A 20,121-nucleotide genomic window follows, 5' to 3' on the forward strand; every position below is an offset into this window, starting at 1 on the left:
GGGGTGAGAAGAGAGAGAGCACTTTATTAAGAGGGCGTTGCACAGCATGTGGGAGTGAGTGAAACCTAGGGAGAGAGGAGAGTCAGAGGAGGGCAGGAGGACAGGGCCCGGACAACGCTACAGGGGTCCGTTGTGGGTTAGCCTTTACAGCCCACCTGCCATGGCTGGGATTGCCCAGCTGCGCAGGACACATCAGAGAGCAGGACAGGCCAGACCCTGCGTCCAGGAGCTCACACTCCAGCTGGACACTCAGAACAAGCACAGTGAGTACATCGCGCAGCTAGGAGGGATGAGTGTAGCAGGGGAGAGTCGGGGGGCAGTTCCGGGCCTCCAGAGGGGTGAGCTGTAAGCACGTCAGGTTCATGGAAAGGGGTTGATAGCAAGTGCAAAGGTCCTGGGGAAGATGGAAACAGGTATGGGTAGAAACATAGCAGCCCCAGAAACCCCACAAGGCAAGGGAGGGAGATAAGGAGGACAGAAAGGAGAAAGTAATGAGACAGTCGCAAACAGACAAAGGAGAAGCCAAGAGCCACCACATGAACACCCAGACTTCAGGATGTATACGCTGGTTTCCTTTCAGTCTCCCCCGTCCCGGCCCTTCTCACTCTCCAGCCTCCTTGACCCCCGCATCTCCCTCTGAAGCTTCCCCCTCCCGCTGCCTCCAGGGTTGCCCCAGGTAGCCCTGGATGGAGCTCACAGGGCTCCTCCTTCGGGGCTGGGGGTCCAGCAACCCCCACAGGAGAGCGTCTGCCACTGGCGTCAGGCCGATCCAGGGCTGAGGCCGGTCCCGGGGCTGGCCCGAGCCCTGCCAGATGAGGAAGTCCTCGTAGAAGGGGTCGGTTTCAGCCAGGGGCTGGTCCCAGGGGAAGTAGCCTGTGAGAAGACAGAACAGCAGGACCCCCAGCGCCCACGCATCCAGGGCAGGCTGGATGGGTAGGCCCTCCGGGAGGGGAGGGGGTGCACAGAGCTCAGGGGCCGTGTAGGGGATGGGCGGCCCAGTCAGGCGGAGCAGGGTCCCGCGGGGCCGCGTGTGGCCGAAGTCGGTCAGCTTGACCCGCAGGCAGGCCGGGTCGCACACCAGCACGTTCTCGGGCTTGAGGTCCCGGTACACCAGGCCGTGGGAGTGAATGTGCTCCAGGGCGGAGGCCAGCTGGGCCGCACAGCGCTGGGCTGCTGACTGTGGGAGGCCCACCTGAGGGGGAGACGGGTCAGGGACCACTGCCCCCCGGCCAAGGGGTCTGGGGTCATACAGCTGCTCCACACCCAGGGAACGGGCCCAGGAGAGTGCAGGGCCTCAAAGGGTTGGCCCCGGTGATGCCCAGAGAGGCCCAATGTGACCTCGTGAGGGCTGGTGAATCTCAGAAGGGATAGTGTTGGCTTTGTAGTGTAAGTGAAGTTGTCAGAGGACTAGCAATCCTATGAGACCTGTGGGCCCAATAAAGGGCCTCCGGGGGGATGCCTGAGGCCTGGCACAGTGAGCGTGACCCTGAGGCCCAGGCTGTTTAGGGACATTCCTGCAAGAACCAGCAGGGAGCTATGTACCGACCTTGGGCTGGATGAAGGTGATAAGGTCCCCATGCAGGACGGCCTCCGTCAGGAAGTTGTAAGAGTCGGCGGACTCGATGCCAATGCCGTAGGGTGCCACCACCGCCTCGTGCGCACCCAGTGAGAGGCCCACGCAGAACTCATACAAGAAGCCGCGGAGGGAAGTAGAGGCCTTTGGGAGCTGCTTTAGTGCCAGGAGCGTGCCTGGGGGTGGCAGGGACAAGTGTGGGAGCAGGAAGAGCCTGGGGTCACCTTTGCTGGCCCCCAACCCACACTCTTTCCCATATACCACATCCACCCCCTCACGCTCCTGCCTCCTTATTAAGCCCACCCTAAACACAGCATGGCCACCACAACACGGGGGGGCGGGGTAGCAACAATAACTGCTGATGATACCATGACAGCTGAACTCAAGAGTCCCCAGTGATCTACTGTGGCCCCTCAGTCCTCCAAACACATGCCCAAAAGCTGCCTCTGAGGCCACTGGGGAAAAGGTACCCTGCACTGGGTGTTAGATGCCATGAGGAATTATTAGGAATTCCATCCTAATAGTAACTTCCTAGGATGTAAGCTCCCGGAGGCAGGACCACTGGTCTTTTCAGTTTTATAGTCACCATCTGCCAGGGTCCAACCGTGCCCATCAGGAGGCCATGTGTGGCGCAGGACAGTCACTCCCACACCTAACATGCTGACCGTCCTCTTCCACTCACTCCCCATCTGGATGCCGCTGCGGGAAACGGCTACCCCGCCCATCATGACACATACCACCTTCTGTTCTAGTGATCTCTGTGCACCTGTGTGTCTCCAGGCCAGAGACACCTTCAGGCCCCCAGCACTGCCCTGCCCGGGGGTGGTGTCCAGAGACCTCTGGAGGTGTGTTGAATGAAGCGTCAGCAGACGAGGCCTCCTTTACACGCCCCGTCCCCACTCACTGCTCCGGCCTCCGCGGCCTCTGGCGGCCCAGGTCTTGGTTGTGTTTCTCTTTGTTCCAGCTGAATTGTGCCGCCCCCCGAAATTGTGTCCCTCACTCCTTATATGATTATGTTTGAAGATAGGGTCTTGAAAGAGGTAAAATGGGGTTGTTAGGGGGTCCCTAGTCCAATCTGACTGGCGTCCTTATGAGAAAAGATCAGAACACAAGTCTGTGCACAGGGAGGACCCTGTGAGGGCAGGGACAAGACAGCCATGTACATGCCGAGCATGGAGGCCTCGGGGGAGACCGACCCTGCTGACGGACAGCTTGATCCGAGGCTTCCAGGCACCAGGACGGTGAGAGAATAATCTGTGTTGTTTAAGCCGCCCCGTCTATGGGACTTTGTAATTCCGGCCCCAGCCGACTAACACACTGTCCTCTTTCATGCCATGAGCTCCTCCTTGAAATCAGGGCTGACTCCCCCTCCTGTCTGGGTCCCCAGCGCCACCGAACAGGCTGAGCCCCCAGGGGAACTTGGAAGGTGAGTCTTGACTGACAGTGACTCCGAATTCTATCCCCAATGTCCCTGTTTTGTGGGAAGGACGGAAGATGTATGCACACTTGCCAAAAAGGAATCAGATTGGGGCTGGGGAGCACCCTGCCCATCCACTGTGCGCTGGCCTTGCTAGGGGCCTGGCAGACAGCCTAGTTCCGAACCAACCCCATGGTGACCACTAAGCCGGCCACATGTGAGGGCCATGAGGGGAGACCTCTCTGCTCCCCGTTGTCGCCAGAAACTATAACCATGGACATGTGCTCAGAGAACCACAGAGAAGGAATCGTCACCATGTTTTCAAAGGAGGAGACTGAGGCTGAGGGAGGGGTGGGGAACGCCGAAGGATACACAGCCTGGAGGGGAGAGGCAAGACTTGTCAGGTTCCCAGGCTCCCAGCCTGGCCCATGCTGCAGACCCCTGCAAGCCTGCTGATGTCCCCAGGCCCAGCTACCTTTCTGACGGTGGGTGACCAGCAGGACCCGGCCGAAGCGGCCCTGGCCCAAGGGACGCACTTGCCGGTAGAGCTCATCCACCTCGGCTCGGACCAGGGTCTGGGCACTCAGGGCCATCATGCTCTCCAGTGCGAGGGCCGCCTCCTGGCCCTGCTGCAGCTCCTCCAACATGAGGCCTCCCAGGTCCTCATCAGCTTCATTCTCAGCAGACCCATTCACCTGTTCCTCATCTGACTGTTTGCCTGGCATGTCTGCAGAGTCAAGGACAGAAGGTGACCTGGAGCCTGGGCCCACCAGATCTGTGGCCCTAGGGAAGAGGGCTGGGGCCGAGACTCCTGGGTCTGAGGGTGGAGGCGATGGGGCTGTAAGATTTGGACCCGAGGCCTCTCAAGGGCTTGGGGACTGTTCCCAAGTGCTTGCTCCTATCTGGAACCCAGATATTCCCCAGGCCCTGGTGTGTGAAGCCCTGCCCTCCCAGCCCCTGGGGGTAGAAAGCACCTGTTTGCGCTTAGGAGACAGAGGCTGCTCATCCCCTCCCCACTCCCCCCGCAGGGCCTCAGTCTGTTTGCTTTGGAAACAAGATGGGGGTGTCTCGAGTTATCGGGTTCATCTTTCACCCTTGGGCCTTTAGCTAGCACATGGATGTGAGGGCGGGGTAAGGGCCCTCTGTGACCTAAGGCTTGACCTCACCCCAACCTGCGACTGGTTTCCCGATCCTTAGATGCCTCTAATGAAGAGGGAGACTGAGTCACAGTGGGAAGGGCCAGTGAGCCCCCAACCCCCTCCTCCCTCAGACCCAGGAGTCCAGGACCGCAGCCCCCTCCGTCCTCAGACTCAGGGGCCCCCAGACTCCTCTATTCCTGCACACATAAAACTCACACATCTTGGGACACCCAGACTTTCTGTCCCTAACACTTAAACACTCTACAGTCTTAAGGTCCAGCTTCTGCTCCCCTGAGGGACCCAGGACTCTGGCCACCAGCCCAGCTGCACTGTCAGGTGCTGCCCACCTCAGGCCCATTAACTCTTACCTCCTCCTGATGTGGGCTCCGACCTCCAGACTTACCTTCTCCAAGGCTTGCCTGGCCCTTCGGCTGCCTGCTGTGGTCAGTGCCCGGCACTTGAAGCCCATGCCAGCAGGGGCCTGCCCAGGAGCAAGACCCCGCCCCCTCGACCCCACTGGGGATGCAGCGACATCGTGTGTCTATTCCCAGAACTGGCTGTGGCCAGACAGAGGTCCCAGAGCCAGGGAGCCCAGTGACTCCGCCCTCAGACCCAAGCAACCCAGTCCCAGCCTCCTCCCTCACACTAGGGAGTCTAGGCCCCCTGTAGAGGATGAAATCATTCCTCTTTTGCTCCCTGGCTTTGACCCCCACTCGGCTGCCCCATCAATGCCACATTGATAGGTCAGACACAAGTGTTCGGGGAGGGGTGTCCAGGGGACGAGACACTGGGGTCCTGTTGGGGCAAGGATGAGACAACGAGATTCCAGAACGATGTAGTGAGAGATGATCTCAGACTTGGGGCTGAGGGGAAGCAGGTGGTGGAGCAACTGGGAAGAGAGGGGCCTGAGGGGAGAGGGAGCAAGGAGTGGGGTCTGTGTTCTGAGTCTGCTGACTTCGAAGTGGGGCGGAAGCTAGGCAGGGACCCCAGGTCTGAGGGAGGGGTCTGGGGGTCTGGAGGGCCACACTCACCCCTCAGGATTATAGTGAGACAGCAGATGTGAACACACTGAATTCTTTTAAAATAAATGTTTATTTTGGAAAAATTTTAGATTTATGGAGCAGTTGCAAACATGGTGTGCCAAGAGCTCCCATATTCCCTCGCCCGGCTTTCCATTGGGAGATAGCTCCCAGGCAGCGCTGCCTTTGTCCAAGCTCAGAAATTCGCTATCAAACCTTAGACTCTTTCTATTTCCCCAGTGCTCCCGTCAACAACCTTTTTCTGTCCTAGGGTTCAACCCAGGACACCGTGCTGCATTTAGTGGACCCACTTTTTAATAGATCTAGAAATCATGCAGGATAAAGTCCCAGGACGGAGTACAGTTCCTGCGCTGGACCCTGTGGGCACTGGGATTCACATCAGACCCACGCAGCTCTGCGCAGCTCCGGGCTTGCTGGCAGGGTGTCAGCAGCGGGAGGCAGGAGTGCTGTGCTGGGTGCTGCCTGGGGAAATGAGGCCCGTGCAAACCGGCGTGCCCCTGAGCACAGGCCGTCTGAGGGCTGTTGGGCCCAGACAATCACCTAGCACGTGCTTTGTGCTGTCCAGGCAGGCACAAGGCACTCACCCATGGGGGCAGAAGCTGAAAGGCTGTAGCAAATCAGTTCTGGAGCACCTAAGAGGGGGCCTGAAGAAGATGGAGACACGGTCACTTGGATAAGAGTTCCTGGCGGGACAGAGTGGGCAAGCGGGGCCACTTCTGGAGGTATTGAGCTGGGCAGAGGGGGGGCCTTCTGGGAGACAGAGGGTGTGCAAATGCCTGCGGGCGGGAAAATGTGCGTACCTGCGTGTGCGTGCAGATCTAGGCCTAGAAAGAATGAGTGGCTCCCTCAGTGTCACCTAGAGCCCAGAGACATGGGAGAGGCGGAGAGTGAGGTTTCCATGGTGTCATATCATTAAAGCCCAGATTTGGTGCCATGGACAGTGGGAGTCACCCAAGGTCTTAGAAGAGAGGAGTGACCGCATCGGAGCTCCATATCCCCTTATCCAACATGTCCTCACAGTGCAGAAACGTGTCTGCAGGGGAAACAGCACCTTCCTGCAAGCAGACACATTCAGGACAGGAGGAAAAGGAAGGGTTCTTGAGGAGGGGACGAGAGTCCTGGACCTCTCAGTCTGAGGGAGGAGACGCTTGGGGCCTGGACTCCTGGGTCTGAGGGAGGAGGGACTGGGGGTCCTGCTCCCAGGTCCTCAGTTGGGAGGGGAATTGTGCAGCCAAATCTGGCCTTTAGTAGGAAGAGATGCAATGTGTTCAGCCTCTGTTGTCCCTGGGAGCAGCTGTCTCTCCATCCAGGCGGCCGTAAATCTGGGGAGGGGCCTTTGGCCCAGGCTCTGGCCACCTGTCTGAGTCACCTGGTCAGGAAGTTTCCCCATCTGTCCCCACCCTCCCACTGTCTTTGTCATCTGCCTCTTCCTCCTCTGTCCACTCCTCCAGGCTTGATCCCCTCTCTTCCTCTTCCTCCTCATCCTCACTGGACTTACTCCCCAAGTCCCCAGGTACCCCTCTGTTCCCTTCCAGCCCCCAGTCGTCCCCCAGGAAATCCAGGACAGCCAGTGGGGGACTCCTCATCTCAGGATCCAGGTCCAGAAGCCCCTGCAGCAATGCCAGAGCTGGGGGCGCAAACTGGTCCCAAGGGGATGGTGGTTGAGGTGGCTGGGGCTTGGTGGTCATCCAGCCAGCAAAGGCCTCAAACTCGGGGTCAGGGGTCAGGGCCACATCCCAAGGGAAACAGGCCGTGGCAGTGCAGAAGAGAAGTACACCCAGGCCCCAGGAGTCCAAGGATGGTCGCAGGGGCAGGGTATCAGGTGGCAGCAGGAGACAGAGCTCAGGTGGGATGAAGGGCAGTGGCCCTGGGGGGGCAGGAGTTGGACTGCCCTCAGGCCGGGTCAGACCCAGGTCTCCTAGGGCCACACGGCTGCAGGCAGGGTCGAAGACCAGCACGTTGTCTGGCTTCACATCTGCATGGACCAGCCCCCGGCTGTGAAGGAAGTCCAGGGCTCCGGCAAGCTGGGCCAGCACCCGCTTCACCAGCAGCTCGGGGAGGCCCTGGGGTCCAGGAGAGAAGATGAAGGTCAGGGGGCTGTGGCTCCCTCTTTATTTTGCTTCTTGGGGTTCAAGAATCTAGAACCCCAGACCAGTGGCTACCTCTAGTATCCCTGCAACGTCCCCCCAATACCTTCTCCACAATGTCCTCAACGACATGTACTCCCAGGCCAATTCCCCAAATTCTCCTCAGTGGAATATCAGTTCTGATCAGAAGCTTCTTTAGTTTCCACCAAACTGTCCTCACCCTACTACTCAAAACCACTCCTTACGTTCCTTATTTATCTCCTCTAAACTCAGATCTTCTCCTATAAGAGTCCAAACCTCATGTTTAATCCTAGTCTTAGTCCCAGACTAATTTAGATCCCATCCCATCTCTAACTCAGACCTTGTTGTAACTTCTGCAGTTTATCTCATCAGGAGATGGATAGGTCTGTCCATCCAGCTAGACAGGCAGCCAGCCAGCAACCTGTCCATCAAGCCAGTCATCTACCCAACAGCCTACTCTACAGTGTTTCCACTCAACCGTCCATCCACTAGCCAGTTAGCAACCCAATAATTTATTCAATTATGTACTATCCCAAATCCATCCATTCCCCATTCCTTGCTTTGTTCCATTCATCTAGCCATCCATCTTCCTTCCTTCCTTCCTTCCTTCCTTCCTTCCTTCCTTCCTTCCTTCCTTCCATCCATTCTCTTCTTTCCTTCCTTCCTTCCTTCCTTCCTTCTTTTATCCCCAACCCTATCTCAAATCCAAAGCCTATCCCCAAGATGACCCCACCCTAATCTTCAAACTCAAGTCCTCCTAGAATCTCATGGATTCAGTCTGACCTGTTCTCCTTTCTAAAGGAAATCTCATTACAGCCCAACTCCAACTCAATCTACGAGTGTCCATATCCTCAGCCATCTCTGCCTCACTCTGCAACCCCATCATGCTCTTCTCCACACGCATCACCAATCTACAATCAGCCCTAAAGTCAGCCCACCCAGTCCACTCACACCCACACCCCAATCCCATTGCTTGCCAGAATCCCAACTCTGTCTCCTCCCCACCGCCTTCATCAGACCTACCCACCCTCCATCCCAACCCCAACTCCCCATGCATCCAAGCTCATTTGGGTGGTTGGATGGCATAGGCTCAGGGTCAGACATGGAGTGCGTTGAGGATTAGAAATAAGGAGGTCATCTGGGGGTTCAGGGCGGACCTAGGTTGGGCACTGATTTGGGGGTCAGGGTTGGACATAGAAATGGGGTTGGGACAGAGTTGGACCTGGGCTAAGCAGTCCCAAGCTTTGTCCCCAACCTGCCTCACCCGTTCCTGCAGCATCCCACTGAGATCCCCACAGGGCGCATAGTCCTGGGCGAAGGCGAAATGTCGGGGGGTCTGCAGGGGTCCCGCCAGGGTCTGGAGCAGGCCTGGGTGTGATGAGACGCAGCGGCCCACACAGAACTCTCGCAGGAAGGTGGCTCTCAGGACTGAGTCCCGACGTAGGAGCTTCAGAGCCACAGCTGGACCTGCCAGGAGATGGGAGCAGAAGGGAACTCAGGGTGCTCTGATCTTGCTTTAGGGCCTTAGGCAAGCCACTTAACCTCTATGAGCCTCAGATGTCTCAGGTAAAACCAGAGGGGCAAAGCATGCTGTCTGACCTCTGTGTTTCCAGTTTCTCCATTTGTGGAGTGGGAGTTGGAGGACACCTTCCCAGAGGACTCTTCCTGCTTTACCTCCGACTGCTGTGTGGCCTTGCACAACTGCCTTAACTTCTCTGGGCCTCAGTTTCCTCTTGCATAAGGTAGGGGTGGTAGTGACTTGGGTTCCAATTCAAGTTGTGCTCCTGCCTTCTGTGACCTCAGGCAAGTCTCTTACCCTCTCTAAGTGGGCTCTGGTTCTCAGATCACAGACCTCTAAATATTCACAGACCCTCCAATGAGAAGGGTCCCGATCAGCTACTCCTGGGACGCACAGGGTCAAGAGCCCTACTCTGGGGCAGTCCTTTTGGTGGCTGAACTCACCCCCTTGGCGAGGCCGGGCAAGGAGCACTCGGCCGTAGGAGCCCGAGCCGAGCTTTCGGATGAGGCGATACTGGACACTTAGATTCCTCACCAGGGTCACCCTGGTGGCCGTCAGCTCAACGAGCCGTTGGAGAGCTGTGGCTGTGTCCTCCTGCAGGAGAGTAACAGAGGTGGGGAGGGGTGAGTCTGGGACCCAGTGAGAGCATCAGGGGAGATTGGAGGCCAACTCCAGGGCTGACATGGGGGCTCAGGAGGTGAGCCCTAGGAAGGAGGCTGAGTCACAATGACTCACGCAGCCTCAGGTCACCTGTTTTTGTTCCTGGCAGGGTTAGGGGTGATTGTCTCAGAGCGCTCACCCACTGGCATCTGTGGGAGCCCCCAGAAGCCCCCAGCCCCAACTGGGGCTGCGTGTTCAGCCCACACAACCCCCCACTCCACTCATCTCTTTCTCAGTCCTCCTCTCTCCCTGTGCTTCCTGTTCTTTGTTTCTGAGCCCATTTCTCTGGGACCTTGGTCTTCCTGTGTGTCCTCAGGTTTACATTATTCTGGGTCTCTGATATCTCCGATATCTCACATGGTTCCCTGTGTCTTTAATGTGTCTTTCTGTCCCTCTGCATCTGCTTCCGGCCCCGCTTCATCTCCATCTCTGACTCTATCTCTGCATTGTCTCTCTGGCTCGCTTTCTTCCTCCCTTGTGTCCCATCTCTCACCTCTGTGTCCCCATCTTCGTGGTTCTCGGGCTCCCTGAGCTCCATCTCGGAGTCGCCTGGTGTCAGCTGACCCTTGGGCTCCCTCTTGTCTTGACTCCCCAAAAGTCAACCGGCCCACTTGAGCCCACTGTGCCCCAAGGTCCAAGGTTTAGGAGCTCATCTAAAAGGCTCTGCCTTGGTCTCTCTGTGTCTGTCTGAGTCAAAAGAGTTCTCTGACTTTCCCTACCTGACTCCTCTCTCTTTCACCCTCCAGGTCCTGTCCTGCTCTGTATTATACTGTTGATTTCTTTTGCTCCCTCTCACCCTCCTACCCCTCCCTAAACCCCTACACCCAACCTCCCTCCCTGTCTCTGTCTTGCCCTGTTTTAGCTCTCAGGTCTCTAGAGTGGGTCTTCCTGTACTGCCTCTATTCGTCCCTGGCCCCTCTCTCTTGTTCCCACACTGTTCCAACTTTTGTTGCCACTGTCTGTGATTCAGGATATCCCGCCTCTGCATTTCCCAACCCTTTTCTCTATGTCCCTGTTTTCTCCTCTCCTGGCTTCCCTCTGGCCTCCTCTCCCCAGTGGCTCTCCCTTTTACTCCTCCTGTCTTTGTTCGTGACTCTCTCTCAGGGCCTTTTGTCCCTCCCTTTTTCTGGGCTTGGGACAGGGTTGTGTGTGACAGCTCAGAGACATCCCGTACCCCCCCCACACCCCTCCCTCACCCCCTCTGACCTGCTGCCCCCTCCCTCCCCCTTCCAAACTTAGACCAGCTTGGTGTCTGGGCTTTGGTCCCAGAACAGAGGGGACAAAACACATTGTGAACCCCCAGGGGCCAGGCCTGAGGGCTGTGGGGAAAAGGGGAGACAGGCTCCTTCACATACTTTACCTAAGGTGGATGACCTAGAGCTCGTGCATTCTGGCTCCTCCATGTGCTGGGAGTGCTGGCCTTAGGAGCCAGGAGACCATTCCTGAAGCTCTGCTCCTTACTGCCAGGAGCCCAGGCCCCCATTCCTCCTCCCTCAGACCCAGGAGCCCAGGCCCCCATTCCTCCTCCCTCAGACCCAGGAGCCCAGGCCCCCGGCCCCTCCTCCCTCAGACCCAGGAGCCCAGGCCCCCATTCCTCCTCCCTCAGACCCAGGAGCCCAGGCCCCCATTCCTCCTCCCTCAGACCCAGGAGCCCAGGCCCCCATTCCTCCTCCCTCAGACCCAGGAGCCCAGGCCCGCATTCCTCCTCCCTCAGACCCAGGAGCCCAGGCCCCCATTCCTCCTCCCTCAGACCCAGGAGCCCAGGCCCCCATTCCTCCTCCCTCAGACCCAGGAGCCCAGGCCCCCATTCCTCCTCCCTCAGACCCAGGAGCCCAGGCCCCCATTCCTCCTCCCTCAGACCCAGGAGCCCAGGCCCCCATTCCTCCTCCCTCAGACCCAGGAGCCCAGGCCCCCATTCCTCCTCCCTCAGACCCAGGAGCCCAGGCCCCCATTCCTCCTCCCTCAGACCCAGGAACTCATAGCTAAGAGATGGGGGAGGGCTTCTGCCATGTCCTCAGCACCTACTCTGAGCTTGGCTCTATGTATGGGGCTTTACATGGGATCCTCCCAGCCACCCAATAAAGGTGGGGATTTATCCCCAGTTTACAGAGCAGGAAACTGAGGTTCCGAGACACCTATCACCTTACAGGAGGCCAGAGGGGGAGGAGGTGTCGGAGGGACCTGGGCCAGGCTGAGTGACTCACGCTGGCTCAGTTTTCACTACTACTACAGTCTGCTATTAATAAAGACGCAGCAACAACAAAGTCACTGACACTCTGGAAGGATCCCCGGAAACTCGTTTCCATGCAGCCCTGGGGACCTGGGTGGAAGGGATAGGGGTGGGCAGAGGGAGAACTTCCTTTACTCTTTGACCCCTTTGGAGTTTGACTGTGAGAAGCTGCTAATACACAGAAAAGTCGAAAGAGCCACAACAGACACCCTTCAGCCATTGACCAGAACTCTGTGCCATCCTCCCTTTATCTCTGTTTTCTTTGGGAGGAATGAAGTATTTTAAAGTAAATTACCACCTAGGGGAAAATTTGGGGTGAAATGATACACTGCCTAATGTTTGCTTTAAAATACTCCAGTCAAAGAAAACCAAAGCTTGCATGGGGGCTGGGGTGGTGATGAAAAAGAACACAAGTGTTGCCACTTGAAAACAACGTGCTTCTTTTTACTCTTTAGTTTTTGTTATGCTGGAAATGTTTTCCTTATTTAAAAAGCTCAAAATGATAAAAATAAGATACAGACATAATACGTTCTGCCCCAACACTCATGTTTATGGCTGTATAAAAGCAAGGACAGTTTCTAGCCTAACTGCTATGCTATTAATCACATTGAATGGCATTAAAGACAATTTCTCAAAATCAGTTAATAGCCCTTCATACTCATTTCCCCCCCGGTTTTCCCAGAGAAGGCCTTTATTGCTGCTTTAGTCAGGTCAGCAATTGCTGTCCACACTCGGCTTTGGGGGGGTCTTTTTTATCACTGTGTCTTCTGGATTATTTGAATTTCCCCCATAGCATATGTTACCTATTCAAAAAGTAAAATTGAAATGAAATAATGCCATGATGACTATTTATTCAGTGCTGATCAGGTGCCAGCCCCTGGCTCACCCTTCCTTCCTTCCTTCCTTCCTTCCTTCCTTCCTTCCTTCCTTCCTTCCTTCCTTCCTTTTTTCCTTCCTTTTTTCCTTCCTATCATTCAGGACCTTGTGGAGTCCTTGCTGCCAGCCCTGACTTGTAGAATAATGTTTTCCAATTTATTGATGGGGAAACCAAGGCACAGAGAAGCAGAGGCATTGACCAGGGAGCCAGCAAGAGGCAGAGTCAGGATTCCAGGAAGGTCTGGGGACTTCAGACTGCTCCCCGTCCCCCTGCCCAGGCAGCTTGAGTGAGACAGAGCCGGCCAGTGCCCTATTGGAGCTGAGTCCCTCCCTGAGGACTCGAGTGACTGTGTGTGTGTGTGCAGTGGGGATTGTACAGCAGCTGCTACCCCAGAGCTGAAAGGTCAGGCTGCAGAGCCGGCCACCTGGGCCCCTGGGAGGAGGGTGACAGGGGACCCTGCAGGCCTGGGCCCCCCCCACACATACCCACTGACAGGCTCACTGATGATCCCAGGAGCTTTGCACCTCCCCATTTAGCAACGCCACACAGTGGGGTCACCCGGAGTGACCTGGAGAGGCTGTGGTCCTGGCTCCAGCACCCTTCAGTGCAGCTGGCCTCTGGGCCTCCCACATCTCCCGCCCGCCAGCCTGCACGGGCTCCTTCTATGACCCCTCCTGACTGTCCCTCCTGGCCAAGTGTCCCACCGCCTCCATGCCTCCAGTTTCTACCTCATGAAATGGGAGTAACTGCAGCTCCTACTCAGAGTATTATTATTAAAGAAACAGTAATATCTATAACGTACTATATACCTCATTTCATTGTGCTTCACAGATATTGCTTTTTTTTTTTTTTTTTACAAACAGAAGGTGTCACTCCACTAGTAAAAGATTATGATTCACTGTATTGAGATACTTGCTTTATTGTGGTGGTCTGGAGTTGAACCTGCAATATCTCCAAGGTCTTCCTGTATGTAATATGTTGCATATAATAATAAATATAATATACATTACCTTGTATATAATTGTAGTATGTATTGTATATGATATACTATCATATATATTATATAGTAGAGTATATATTTTATATTTTTTCCAAATAAATTTAATGAATAAAATATGTACTGAAAGATCACATTTAAAAAATTAACTCACACTTAAGAGACCATGACATTGACAACTGAAACCCCCTGGCTCTCCCACCCCATCCTGGGGACAAAAAAGAGATTATTAAAAAAAAACACAGAAAAGAAATAAAAAGTGGTAACATTAAGTTGATTTGTTCTGTCTGGGAAGATAAAGATTGCAAACTAGCAAATCAAAATCTTGGCCTTTCGTAGTTACCTTGGTACCGTTGAGAGAATGGTGGTGCAGGATGTCACCACGTGTTTCCAGGTGCCAGGAACGCTGTTTGTTGCGACAGTAGTGCTATTTTCTCTCTATTGCACTTGGTGCCCCTTGGTCATATATACATTAAATAAATACTATGAAATAAAATAGTGGATGAAAGCACTAAACACAAGCACCTAGAATAGAGTGATTGCTGGACGGTATTGCTATTAGTAACAAACATTCTTGTGGCCGTTACAGTGGGCCAGGAACACCTGTACAGGAGGCTCATTTAATCCTCACGGTCTACCTGCAATACAGGAACTAATATTTTCCAAGGTACAGCCCGGCCACACGTGTCACCCCTCATGGTCTCTAACCAGATTGCACAGCAGCTACCCATTCCTTGTGCAATGGAATATTTTAGGCATATACACACCCAAATCTACCCACAAATAATATAATGAGCACCTACATGCCTACCACCACACACCCCTTACCACTACACACCTGAAGAAATATAACTTTTCTTTTTAAAAAAAAAAAAGAAAAGATTTTATTGGGGAAGGGGAACAGGACTTTATTGGGGAATAGTGTGTATTTTCAGGACTTTTTTTTCCAGGTCAAGTTGTTGTCCTTTCAATCTTAGTTGTTGAGGGTGCTGTTCAGCTTCAAGTTGTTGTCCTTTCAGTCTTAGTTGTGGAGGGCGCAGCTCAGCTCCAGGTCCAGTGGCGCAGCCCACCATCCCTTGTGGGAGTCGAACTGGCAACCTTGTGGTTGAGAGCCCACTGGCCCATGTGGGAATCAAACTGGCAGCCTTTGGAGTTAAGAGCATGGAGCTCTAACCGCCTGAGCCACCACCGTGCCTGCCCCAACTTTTCAATATAATTGTAATCCTCTCCGTTATCTCTCAGAAATAACCATTGTCACTAACGAGGTGTGTGTTATTTAAAAATGCTCTTGCTACATATGTATAAACCCTCAATGCTAGAGTATGTTATTAAATGTATAAATAATATCGTCTGTGACCTTCTGCAGCTGCCTTTGTCCTTATTAGCTCAACGTTGTGTTTGTGAGTTTCATCCATGTTACATGAAGCTCAAGTTCTTTCCTTTGCAAAAACGTTGACTATTCTAGCTTATGGGCGGATATGCTGTATTTTATAAATCCATTCTTCTGATGATAGACATTTTATTTTTCTCCAACATTGTGCTCTTACAAGCAGAGGTGCAAAGAATATTCCTATATGTGTTGACTTGTGCTAAGTGACACACTATCTCTGGGCGTTGGCCTCGACGTGGACCTCCCAGGTCGGATAGAGAATGCATGGTTTTCTTAGCTGCTGCCCCATTGTCCTCCAAGGTGGTTATATTGGGCACTATTTTTATTTTTTTTTTGAGTTCATAGGTGCCTTTAAGGATCTGAAGAAAGCTAGGGATGTGCAGTGTCTGATACAGAAGCCACTAGCAAGGCGTGGTTCTCCAGCACTTGACACGTGGTTGGTCCTAATTGAGATGTGAGCATAAAATAGAGCAGGGATTTCAACAACTTAGCACGAAAAAGAGAATGTAAACGATCTTACTGATAATTCTTATATTAACTACAGGATGACATAATAATATTTTGTACCCCTTTATTCACAGATTCTGTATTTGCATACTCGCCTACCAACGAAAATGTGGTGGGAACCCCCAATCATCAATCACAGTGCTCACAGGCATGGGAAGAGCAGTGGAAAATTTGAGTCGCTGACACATGTTTCCAGCTGAGGTTGCCCTGCTTTCTGGGTTCAGCTCTCATCCTATGAACAAGTGTCCTGTTGCAGTCCAGGCAGTGCCATATGCTGTGCTTTGTGCTGATGATTTTAGGTTTCCAATGGCCCCCAAAGCTAGTGCCAACGTGCTGTGTAGTGTCCTAAGCACAAGAGGGCTGTTTTGTGCCTCACGGAGAAATATGTGTATCAGACAAGCTTCCTTCAGGAGTGAGTTACAGCGCAGCAGTTGGCCGTGATGTTCAGTGTTAATGAATCAACTGTGTGTACTAAGTAAGCTAGCTTTAAACGGAAACACTCATAAAACAGGTTACGTATTCATCAGTTAATGAAAACATTGTGACCAAAAGGTCACAGGAACCTAACCCCATATTTCTCCCACAGGCGATGGTTTAGTGTCAATAATTCCGTATTCTCTGTGACTTTATAAACCAGAACTACTGCGAATAAGGACAACCGGCTGTACTGAGTGACACCAATAACAAGAATAAACTATATTGGTGAAATAAAACATATTATCAGAATCATTTTCACCTTGTTACTTTTTTACTTTTCATGGTCACCTCTTGACTCCACTTTGTCACCTCCATCAGGACAGGTAACAGCCTGCATGTCATTAGAATGGAAAAACACAATCTGGCAGACATGACCGGGGTTGCAGACCCTGCTGGATCTCTAGAGGTCTGGGGACTGTGGGCTAAGAATCATGGCACTGTCCATGCCCACAGGGCTCCAGGCTGAGGTCCTGAGCCCACCTTCACGTATGTGGACCATCACCCCAAACTCATCCTGGCCTCCAGTTTCTCTCCCTTAGTGTCCCACCCACTGCCTCAAAGGTATCTACGTAACACTCAGAGATGGTATTTATCCCTCGCCTTCTCAATAGACTCCCATGTCTCCCCATTGCCCTGGAATAGGGTCCACACTTCCCAACCTGGCTTCTGAGCTTTTCTGGAGCTGACACCTGCCTCCCTGCCCATCTCGCCTGACACTTCAGTCACATGGAAGGACTCACAGCTGGGCACACTGGATTCTCACTCCGTGTCCTCAGGAAATGTGTGTACGACCAGGAGACTGATGGATGGCTGAATGGAGTGCATTTGTAATGGCTTCTAAATCCCGCATGATTAACGATAATTATAGCAAGTATTTACTGAACTCTGTGTATTCCTGCCCTGTGCTAATCTTCACAGCAGCCGGGAGAGGCATGCCCTATTATTAGCTCCATTTTATAGTTGAGGAAAGGGACACTGACAGAGATTAAATCTGTTGCCCAGTGTCCCCATTCGAGTCACCAGCCGAGTTGGGACTCAAACCCCAACAGTTGGACTTCACACCCCCAGGGCCTCTCCTTTCTAGCAGGCCAGAAGCTAACACAGATGTATGTCCAGGTTGCTGACTGCTCTTGTTTCTGTTCAAATTCAACACCTAATTTCTGGGGTCTGAGGTGGGGCAAAGACAAGCAGATACATGCTGTCCCTGCTCAGGGGCAGTCTGGAAGGGGGCGTGGACAAGCATAAAACAGGGTGTTACCTATTCTAATGGAGGTGACAAAGTGGAGCCCAGAGGTGACTGAAAAGTCCTGATGGGACAATGGGGCTGGGGGCGTGAGGCCTCTCAGCAGGTGATAGTAGTGTGTGGGATTCAAGTGAAAACAAACTGATTACTGGATACTACGAAGTACCTGCTGGCTGGCTGCAATGTATGGAGCATGTTTGCAGGGTCTGGGGATACCGCAGGGAGAGCAGAGCCAACAAGTCCTGCCCTCCCAGGCAAACCTCAGACGCGGGACCGGATGAGGGGTTGTCTCGGGTTGAAGGGGACGGGAGAATTGGGGTGATGCCTAAGGGCTGTGGTGTTTATTTTTGGGGTGATGGAAACTTTCTTAAATTGGGGGTGATGATGGCAGCACACTTCTGTGGCTACACCAGAAACCATTGAGCTGTGCTCTTGAAATGGGTGAATTGTGCTGTTGTGGGAATTATATGTCCATAAAGCTCCAAAAAGCATCCGGTGGGATGTACTTTCCAGTGAAAGGCCATGACGGATTGGACGCCCAGGTCATGTTAGCACCCCCTCACAACTATTTTCAGTAAGAGTCATGGAATAACCATCAGCAACATTTTCTTTTCTTTTTTTTTTTAAGATTTTATTGGGGGAAGGGGAACAGGACTTTATTGGGGAACAGTGTGTACTTCCAGGACTTTATTTTTTCCAAGTCAAGTTGTCCTTTCAATCTTAGTTGTGGAGGGTGCCGTTCAACTTCAAGTTGTTGTCCTTTCAGTCTTAGTTGTAGAGGGCACAGCTCAGCTCCAGGTCCAGTTGTCGTTGCTAGTTGCAGGAGGCGCAGCCCACCATCCCTTGCGGGAGTCAAACTGGCAACCTTGTGGTTGAGAGCCCGCACTCCAAGCAACTGAGCCATCCGGCAGGTAGCTCAGCTCAAGGTGCCGTGTTCAATCTTAGTTGCAGGGGGCACAGCCCACCATTTCTTGCGGGACTGGATGAATTGAACTGGCAACCTTGTGGTTAAGGGCCCACTGGCTCATGTGGGAATCGAACCGGCAGCCTTCGGAGTTAGGAGCATGGATCTCTAACCGCCTGAGCCACCGAGCCGGCCCCAGCAACATTTTCTTGATTTGTGTTTTTTATTTCTTTTTTTAATTGATAATTTATATATTTTTTAAGGCAGTTTTAGGTTCACAGCCAAACTGAGAGGAGGGTACGGAGATTTCCCATGTACACCCTGTGTCCCCGCCCCCACATGCACAGCCCCCATTGTCCACATCCCCACCAATAGTATGTTTGTTACCATTGATGAACCTACACTGATACATTGGAATCACCCAAAGTGCCCGGTTTACATCAAAGTTCACTCTAAGTGACGTGCATTCTATGGGTTTGCATGAATGTATAATGACATGTACGCACCAGCACAGTAATATACATAGTAGTTTCACTGCCCTAAACATCCTCTGTGCTACACCTAGCCATCCTTCCCTCCCCCAACCCTTAGGAACTGCCAACTAGCACCCCGTTACTAGCCCACGGTTTCTGTGAATCAGGACTTCAGGCGGGCATGATTGGCATGATTGGGAAACTGTGCTGTTCCCAATGCTTTGGTGACTGTCAGCTGCGTCCTCTCAGTTTTCAGAGGCTGCCTGCATTCCTTGTCATGTGTTTCCCCCCACTCACCCACCGACCTTCAAAGCCTGAGATGGAGACTCTCCCTCCTGTTGAGTCCCCCACACACTTCCAATCTCTCCAAGAGCCTGGTCCCGCTTAAGGGATCACCTAATTAGGTCAGACCCACCAGAGTCGTCTCCCTCCCTTAAAGTCAACTGACTGGGAACTTAGTAGTGTCTGCAATAACCCTTCTCAGCAGCACGCAGGGCACCATCTGACTGAAGAATTGGGAGAAGGTGTGTGCACCAGGGGAGCAGAGGTCTTGTGGTGTCAACTTAGAATTTTGCCTACAACAGGGGTTGATGGACAGAGATGAGAAGTTCGAGGATGGGGTAAGGAGGGCCTTCTGGGGGTATTTAAAGGGACGCCTGAAGTGAAGAGTGTGTGGGGGAGTCATTCCAGGCAAAGTCCATCCAAGGCCACGAGATGAGAAAGTGTGGCCTGTGCTAGGGGCCGGCAGTTGTCAAGTCGATGACACCCCGGCAAATGCCTGTGACATGCCTGGCATGGGAGAATGGGTGTGATGATAAACAGTAGTTACAGTTATTATCCCATCAATGAAGCCTGGAAGAGGCCCAGCTCTCCTCTCTCTCTGCCCTCCCTCTCCTGGTAACCTTGGGTGGGTCACTTTCCTCTTTCTGGTCCCACACTGGGTTCCATCAATGCCCAGCCTATGCCTCCTAGAGACCAAAGAGCTGATGGAGAGGAGGGTACAGCTTAGGCTAAGGCCCAGAGGTGAATAAAGAGGGCAGTTGGGGCTTGGGCAGCTGGCTGAGTGACAGCAAATATTTATGGAGCTCGAGTCGGTGCCAGGCACAGTGTTGGGTGTGGCGAGATAAGGAGGCCCCAGGACTTGGCTTCTAAGGCTGAATTCCAAACCACTCGCCCTGGAGGCCGGAAGCAGTGGTGGATAGCACTGTAGGCCTGAAGCTCGGGAAGAAAGGCACAGCTCTGCATGGCGGGATGTCTGTGGTAGGTGGCCGTCTCCTCTGGAAAGGGAGCCTGTCCAAGCTCCTGACTCACATGCTCAGCTCCCTAGCTCATCTAATCGGGTCTCAAATTACTCCTTCTAGAAGCCCTCATTGGTCACCTGGCTGAAGTCCCATCTTCTATCACACTGCAGCCAGAAGCCCCCGCTTCTCCTCTAGCACTGCTTTATGTTCTCTTTGTGGTGGCACCTGGCGTTAACATACGCTGGCTTCAATGAAATAAGTAACGTTGTATTGGACTAAAATACACATTTACATGAAATAAAAAGACATCATATTGGACTATAATA

At 53.2% G+C, this 20,121-nt stretch overlaps 2 protein-coding genes across 3 annotated transcripts; both read right to left on the bottom strand.

Moving 5' to 3' along the window:
• On the bottom strand, nucleotides 1–4,595 carry SBK2 (SH3 domain binding kinase family member 2). 2 transcript variants are annotated; one of them, XM_081031283.1, is made up of 4 exons: nucleotides 4,533–4,595; nucleotides 3,466–3,717; nucleotides 1,547–1,749; nucleotides 1–1,192 (listed from the first exon to the last, which is right to left on the bottom strand). In XM_081031283.1, exons 2-4 carry the CDS (start codon nucleotides 3,713–3,715, stop codon nucleotides 602–604), a joined length of 1,044 nt encoding a protein of 347 aa, XP_080887409.1. In that variant the 5' UTR covers nucleotides 3,716–3,717; nucleotides 4,533–4,595; the 3' UTR covers nucleotides 1–601. The 2 variants fall into 2 exon arrangements, with proteins under 2 accessions (XP_080887409.1, XP_080887410.1); XM_081031284.1 differs by having other exon boundaries at nucleotides 4,498–4,575.
• Nucleotides 4,596–5,209: 614 nt separating this feature from the next.
• SBK3 (SH3 domain binding kinase family member 3) lies at nucleotides 5,210–10,564 on the bottom strand. The gene is made up of 4 exons (XM_081031324.1): nucleotides 9,950–10,564; nucleotides 9,240–9,390; nucleotides 8,542–8,744; nucleotides 5,210–7,232 (listed from the first exon to the last, which is right to left on the bottom strand). The coding sequence occupies exons 1-4, from the start codon at nucleotides 9,992–9,994 to the stop codon at nucleotides 6,543–6,545; spliced, it is 1,089 nt and encodes a 362-aa protein (XP_080887450.1). The 5' UTR covers nucleotides 9,995–10,564; the 3' UTR covers nucleotides 5,210–6,542.
• Nucleotides 10,565–20,121: the final 9,557 nt, after the last annotated feature.

Source organism: Rhinolophus hipposideros (assembly GCF_964194185.1).
Source record: "Rhinolophus hipposideros genome assembly, chromosome: 21".
Taxonomy (NCBI): domain Eukaryota; kingdom Metazoa; phylum Chordata; class Mammalia; order Chiroptera; family Rhinolophidae; genus Rhinolophus; species Rhinolophus hipposideros.

Excerpts from the sequence above, each read along its gene's own strand:
- SBK3 (XM_081031324.1), bottom strand. The coding sequence starts at position 9,994 with ATGGAGCTCAGGGAGCCCGAGAACCACGAAGATGGGGACACAGAG. Across the intron at positions 8,745-9,239 it reads TGCCCGGCCTCGCCAAGGGG|GTCCAGCTGTGGCTCTGAAG; the intron begins GTGAGTTCAGCC and ends ATCTCCTGGCAG. Across the intron at positions 7,233-8,541 it reads GTGGGATGCTGCAGGAACGG|GGCCTCCCCGAGCTGCTGGT; the intron begins GTGAGGCAGGTT and ends CCTGGACCCCAG.
- SBK2 (XM_081031283.1), bottom strand. The coding sequence starts at position 3,715 with ATGCCAGGCAAACAGTCAGATGAGGAACAGGTGAATGGGTCTGCTGAG. Across the intron at positions 1,750-3,465 it reads GGTCACCCACCGTCAGAAAG|GCACGCTCCTGGCACTAAAG; the intron begins GTAGCTGGGCCT and ends TGCCACCCCCAG. Across the intron at positions 1,193-1,546 it reads TCACCTTCATCCAGCCCAAG|GTGGGCCTCCCACAGTCAGC; the intron begins GTCGGTACATAG and ends TCTCCCCCTCAG.